Source organism: Aethina tumida, chromosome 1 (assembly GCF_024364675.1).
Source record: "Aethina tumida isolate Nest 87 chromosome 1, icAetTumi1.1, whole genome shotgun sequence".
Taxonomy (NCBI): domain Eukaryota; kingdom Metazoa; phylum Arthropoda; class Insecta; order Coleoptera; family Nitidulidae; genus Aethina; species Aethina tumida.
The window spans coordinates 62,816,331-62,823,867 of record NC_065435.1 but is presented as its reverse complement, the minus strand read 5'-3'; the positions used below and the strand labels follow the sequence as shown (position 1 = coordinate 62,823,867).

The 7,537-nt window shown below is 31.1% G+C and overlaps 1 protein-coding gene across 1 annotated transcript; it reads left to right on the top strand.

The window, feature by feature from the left end:
- Positions 1-3,673: 3,673 nt before the first annotated feature.
- On the top strand, positions 3,674-7,303 carry LOC109605832 (mitogen-activated protein kinase 15). The gene is made up of 6 exons (XM_020022432.2): positions 3,674-3,865; positions 4,236-4,442; positions 5,851-6,057; positions 6,112-6,255; positions 6,308-6,447; positions 6,505-7,303. The coding sequence occupies exons 1-6, from the start codon at positions 3,813-3,815 to the stop codon at positions 7,197-7,199; spliced, it is 1,446 nt and encodes a 481-aa protein (XP_019877991.1). The 5' UTR covers positions 3,674-3,812; the 3' UTR covers positions 7,200-7,303.
- The last annotated feature ends 234 nt before the right edge of the window (positions 7,304-7,537 follow it).

Below are 7,537 nucleotides of genomic sequence, written 5' to 3'. Positions count from 1 at the left end.
CCACAAAACAGCAGTTATTTAACACTATACTATAAGCAGTAGATTTGAGAGCATTTTGAGAACAGGTAAAATTTTGCTAATGCAGTTGTTTAGTTAGAAGCTTCCGTATAAGCTAGAAATGAGTTTTGTCTTGAAAGTTTGAACAAAATTTTGAAACTGACTAAAAAATTGACTTTTCTCAAATTTCGAAAAAATTCTCCAGAGCTCAAACTTTCTGGTTCATCTTTATTTCTGATGTATTATATATAATAAATATAAATCTGTTGTTCACTTTAGTCGAAAAATAATCTGTCCTTATATATATACACTATCGCTCATATGTAGAGCAACAAATTAAAAAACATAATCATTTTATTAATAGGACAATTATTTTTAATTTAAATTAATTTTATAATTAATAAGTGTCTTACCTCAATTTATATACGAATATCTTTATTTACATAGTTTTTATGCAATATTTCGAAGACGTTTTCCAATTTAAACAAAAGTAATACACTGGAAGGAGTTCCGAAAATTAGTAGAAAACGCAAGACTAACAGAGGTTTGGACAGGGAAACAAAAACGCTTGATGCTTGCGATACTTTTATCAGCGCATTCCGCATAAATAAAAAAATAAACGATTTCAGTGTGTTGGCGAATATCATAAAACGAAGACTACAAAGGGCTGGTCTCTATGGTAGAAAACCAGCAAAGAAACCCTTCATTTCTGCAAACTATAGAACAGCTACTTTTTGCGAACTGAACATATGGTCAATGGAAAACAATTTTGTTTTACGATGAAAGTCAGCTCCAATTATTCAAACCTGATGGCATTTCATAGGTGAGATGACCAATTAATGAAAGGTATAATCCCAAGGACTGTAGACCCACTGTGGATAATGGTGGAGGAGGCGTTAAGATTTGGAAATGTTTTTCGGGGTTTGGCATGGGCTCACTGTTTAAGTTAGACGGGATAATGGATCGTTTTGTTTATCGTGACATTCTGTAGAATCATATCCTTAGATTTGCCGAAGGTAACATGAGTTTAAGGTGAACTTTCCAGTACAACAACGATCCGATACACACGTCTAAGTTGGTTAAAAAATGGTTCGCTTCTCAAGGAGTACGTGTCATGCATTGGACAGCACAAAACCCAGACCACAATCCAGTGGAAAACATTTGGGAAGAAATTGATAGTAACATCCATGCATAAAGACTGTCAAATATGAATGAACTCTACGAAGAAGTTCAAAATAACTCAAAAGAAATTTCAAGAAGGCTAAATGTACTTAAGGTCTATTTATTTTAAAGTTGTTCTACCTTTGACCCTTGGATATTTTTCAAATATTACCTAATTAACTAATAAACAATTATATTGCTGCTGCTATATTATTTTTATCAGACATATTGCATAATATGTATGATATAACTATCAAGTGATCCCAGTTATCGATTGAAAAGTGACTCCACCGCTCCGTTCAGCTGTAAAAGTCAACATTTTATAAAACTCCAAATAAATCATTACTTACTTTTAGTTGCGAATATATCTTTTAAACATGTTCTTATTTTTTGCACTGCACTGTGAAATTGTTATGTAAAAATAAAATCTTCCTTGTTTTACACAAATGTATTGCATATTTATAAATATGCATAATCTATTCAAATATCGGTTGTGGAGACGCCTTAGGCAAACTGGTTGCAGTGTTGAGAAGTGTGCAGTTTCTTGGGTCCTCTGTATCTTCCCGGTCAGACGTAAGTTTTGATCGACCTTCTCTAGGCCGATATCGCACATGTCCAGTATCTAGAAACCATTGATAGAGTCTGTACACTACGGGTTGGTCAACACTAAATGCAGCGGTCATATCAACATGTCTTGAGCCAATCTAAAGCATTCCTACAACACGATGTCGATCAGCTTCAGACGTCATTTGTCGACTCTGCATGATTTTCAGAAACAGCAATAGAAATTGATTGTTAAATCTTGAACAGAGTTAAAATAAAACTGAATATTTAAATCTCGACTGAAACCCATTATGCTTTCGACCTTGTTGTGTTTTGTCTAAGGTTCATTATTTTCATGTTTACGTTTTTATTCACAAATAATCAACGTACACAGGGGGAATAAAAATGTATGGTTAATTTTATATTTTGCTCAAAATATTTTAATATGCTTAACTTTTTTCTTTCAGTTTAAATAAACTCTTCACACAAATCAAGAAGCTTAAAGGAATATAAAATTGTCGTATATTGGCAAGAAAATGGACCAAAATTATAAAATAAAAAGGATATTATATGAAAGTTAAGTTAAATTAAATAACTCAGATCTAATCAATAAAGATCTCTTTGAAAATTATGTCCAGCTCAATTCAGAAAAATATATGGAAGATTTTATAGACTAAGAATATAGTAGTTTATATAATAATAATTAATAATATAGTGATTGTTAAAATATTTAACATTTTAAAATGTAATAACACCACCATATTATTACCATGAAATAATTAGATAATTTTTATTCGATACTACTTATCATCTAAAATTAGAAATTTTAAATTTCTAATTAATTCCATTTTAAACTAAGTGCAGAATTATTTTTAACGTCAATTAGACATATTTTATCTCACATTTACTAAATAGCTACATCATATTTTAAAACGTTCCATCTTAAAACGCATACAATGTCAAAATATCATTTAACCAGGTGGTGGTTACTGAAACAAAGAACAAGCTGAAATATGAGGTCGTTCAAAGTTATAACGTATGAAAACAACGAATATTTCTGAATCTCGTATCAAATAATATAATTTTCTTTACAGTAAAAATTTCCAACTATGAAGCACAAATATGAAAATTTCTTCTACAAAATAAATAAACTCTGGATACTTCTTTCTATATTATCAGTTGTCAGTTGTGATAAATCGTAACGATATTCCTTTTATTTTTATTTGATCCATAAAAATATGAGTTTACAAGTTTAACTTGAAACTAATGTATTAACGAAAATATACATTAGCACCTTATGTTAATAATGAGAATCCTAATTAAATGATTTCTGTTCAGCTAAAAGCATGAATTCCAATTTTTGATACTTTTCGATTCCTTAGAGTGATGTGAAACAATTTTCCACGAGTGAATGGATTATCCTGAGTGCGGATAATATTAAAGCATTACAAATATTTTATTTTAGGATTAAATCATTATGAAATACTTTATGTAAAACCGGAATTACAACTGAAAACATCAATAAGTACAGGACAATAAAATAAAACAATAGAAAAAAGACAATCACGAACCAACTGTTTATTTTCTCTAAATTGACCCGTTTTCCGGCTGCACGATCTCGTTTGCATACAATCACTAGCAATTTGCCTCGTATTATTGACATAACTAATAGAAATGCGCTCTATCGATCCCTTAACATAATTTATGAATCCTGAATGTTTGTGTCAGGTACACGAGTGCACGTGCTCCGATACCAATACCGGAGTCCGTCAGATGACGCTCCGGTAAAAAAACAGTCACTTATAAACGAGCTTATCGGAATTATTTTATTATGGACAGCAAATTTACCCTGACAACCGATTGATCGTCGCCAAGGCGACCGTGTCATGTAAATGCGACGATTCAACAAAAGTATCAGTATCAATTCCGATGTCAGATCGCAAACTGATTCGGGCATGACGGAATCGCGCTCGGCAACGATAAAACTCAAAGTAGTCATGACGATGTCATTATAGTTTAATTTGTGTGTAAAAATATATACATACGTATACATTGCATGTACTATTTGGATTATTTAAACAAAAATATATTAAGGCACCGGCCACTTGGAGATGTCGCAACCTAAGGAGAAGATGTCTGAAATCGACGAACACATAATGAGAAGGTAATAGAAAAAGTGTGTTTGTCATACTGACTTGTTTGAAATTGTTTCCAATGTCGCGACGCACAAAGGGCAGTTGGTCTTAACAAATATACCATAAGTATTTTAGAAAATTACTATAATATTTTTGTCACATGATGAATACTTTGCAACATGTGATTATTTGATGTTTATGTATTTGTAATTAGTTTAAATTAAATTGAATTTAATAAACGGTTTCTAAATATTTATTATAATTTTACATTTCTTTACAAATAATCTTCTTTTATTTATATTCTTATTTTGTTATTTTAGTATACACAACGCGAATTTAAATTGATAAAATTTTAAAAAACAAATAAAAAATAAAAAAATAAACGGTTTCTAAATATAGGTTTGACATTCAGAAGAGGTTGGGCAAAGGCGCATACGGCATAGTGTGGAAGGCCATAGACCGAAGATCCAGGGAAGTGGTGGCTGTGAAAAAAATCTTCGACGCCTTTCGAAATCAGACTGACGCTCAACGTACCTTCAGGGAAATCATGTTTCTGCAATCGTTTAAGGCCCATCCGAATATTGTTAAACTTCATAGTCTACATAGGTATTCTAATTTTTTATTATCATTATAATTTGATGATGATGATGATATATATTTATATCATTATTATATTATCTTATATGTTCGAGTTCTTGTTAAATTTCAAAATTCAAATCTAAAATAGTACTCAGAAGAGTTTTTTTCAACCAGAAATAAATAACTTGGTGCGATCTTAAAAATTATTCGTGTATAACGAATTAAAAAATAATGAAAATTGAGAGTTTGAGTTGTTTATAGTAATTCTAAATATGGTATGTGAGAGTGCAGACAAAAGTACTTATGAATCAACAGGTGGGGCATTATTTTTTATTAGTGAACAAACATAAGTGTGTATTTGTAATGCATTTAAGGAGGTAAAAGCATTATTAGACAATTGGGATCAGTGACGGCCTCTTAGATGAGGCAAGTGAGTCACTGCCTCACCTATGAGTTCTCTAGAGACATTTTTAAATGTGCCTCTTGCACCAATTTGTTTCGTAAGTAAATCCTGAATATTTCTATTTAATTCCAACATTCGTGGATGCGCTTTATGTCGGGTTATGAAAGAATTTACTAACATAAGTAATGACATAGTGTATTTTTTATTAAATAAATGTGTATTTCCATTTTAAATTACTATGATTAAATATTTCTTGTTAAAAAATTAAACCTCCCAATGCCTAATTTGAATACTTATCTTAGTACGATAAATTTGATTGTCTACCAGGTACAATAATGAATAAATTATTTTGCTGGCCATGTCTAATATTTTTGTTTTTTTTTTCCTTTTTTTGTTGTATATATAATGTGCCTCACCATACTCAAACTTTGTATCAAAACAAAATTGGTCAAATGAATACTTAAATAATTTGGTTATTAGGAAAATGGCATAAATTAAACATAAATATATCTTAGAATGCTCCCAACAATTCAGATTTTTATTATTTAAGATTGATTCTGAGAAACCCCGTACAGTCAGTAACTTACTACAGTCCAGACTATTAACTATTGATAAGTCTAATAACCCATAGAGTCGATCGATTCGAACTAAATAATAAAGTTAAGTGTTTTGAATTAATAACTATTTTAATGTGGGTGTAAAAACGTTATGTCTATTTTAATTATGTATATAAACAATTAACTAAAATAGCTTGAAGTAATAACCCAAGAAATATTATTCCTCTATGAAATGATCAAAATTCTGATCTGCTGATGTTTTTTGCAAGAAAAAATATCAAAAGACAAATTAATTATTAATTAATAACAAAATTAGCATAGAAAATAATCTATCGATTGACACACTTAAGATGACACCATAAATAATTAACAAGTTTTAGTGTACCAAGAACTTATGGCTTTAATTAAATAAAATATACACACACTTTAAATACCAATCATCATCACATTTTAACTGACTGATTTAATATTCCAGGGCTGCCAATAATCGAGACATTTACCTCGGGTTTGAATATATGGAAACGGACTTACATAATGTAATAAAACGAGGCAACATCCTGAAAGATGTGCATAAAAGATACATTATGTATCAACTGCTGAAGGCACTGAAGTATATTCATTCTGGAAATGTGATACATAGAGACCTGAAACCTAGCAATGTATTATTAGATAGTTTATGCAGGTAAGAATGTTGCAAAATAATCAATGGGTTTCACAATATGACATAATTTTGTAGATGTAAAATAGCGGATTTTGGATTAGCTAGACTCTTGACTCAGGGATCAGACCAGAGTATAGGTAGTGATAGTGACCCAACACTGACCGACTATGTGGCGACAAGGTGGTACCGGGCCCCAGAAATACTCATTGCCAACCGAAGGTGAAACCAGAACATGCCAGTACCCACGAGGTTTTAATAAATTGTATTGTAGGTACACTAAAGGAATAGACATGTGGAGCATAGGTTGCATTCTGGCAGAAATGTGTATGGGCAAACCTATATTTCCTGGTACTTCTACGGTTAATCAAGTTGAAAAAATTATGTCAAGCATTCCTACACCTACAACCGACGGTTTGTATTTATTTCAAATATACAATCATTATCAGTTAACACAATATTAAATTTTAGATATCAGTTTAATATGCAGTACAGGAATAGGGTCATCGATGATTAAAAACGCTGCATCCACGCAGAAAATCCCCTTACGTAGTATTTTAGGACAAGGAATACCTGAAGATGCAGTGAATCTGTTAAACAAGTTGCTCATTTTTAATCCCAACAAAAGACTTACAGCGGAAGAAGCTCTTGAACATGGTTACGTGTCTAAATTTCACGATCCTAATCAAGAAATAATCTTGTGTTCAAATGTAGTTATACCATTCAATGATGATGTTCGTTTGTCCGTTGACGATTACAGAAATAAACTATACGAATTGATGACCAACCATCGCGTGAGCTCAAGAACGAAGCCTAAATTGCAAACTTCCGAAGTTAATCCAAGGAATGGAAGAAGTGCCGAAAAAAATATTAAAAATCACACAAAAATTCACGAGAAAATCCAATGCGAATCGAAAATGTCGTTCCAAAAGCCTGTGCTGAATAAGTTAGACTTTAAATCAGGGCCCAGGCATAAAAATGTCATTTTGCCAACGACGAATTTAAGGAAATCAAATGGGCTTGATTGTAGAACTCAAGTACGGACTAATTCGGATGTTCCTAAGAAAGCTCCAATTAAACTAGCGACGTGCAGCATGTACAGTCAATCATATGGAGTTATAACCCAAAACGCTTTAATGGAGCTAAGAGCTGCGGGTTTGAGGTGAATTTGTATTTTATACCAGTATTAATAATTTTATACACATTTTATTTTATAATTATATTTACTATTTAAGCACTGTGTGTGTGTAAATAAAACATATTGTACCTATTTAACTTGTGCTTTACTTACTTTTTAAGTTACTTTTAGTTCTATTGTTTTTAATTATTAATATCTTGTAATCAAGAAAAAATAAACATACCAGTTCTTGAAAAAAATGACAAGAGAATTAATGTTTGCAGAAATGAGATTTCCCAAACGAGAAAAACATATTGAAAACCAAATACTTCCACTTTTTATATAATATGTAAATTATAATATTAAGAATAATTTTCTTAAATTCTG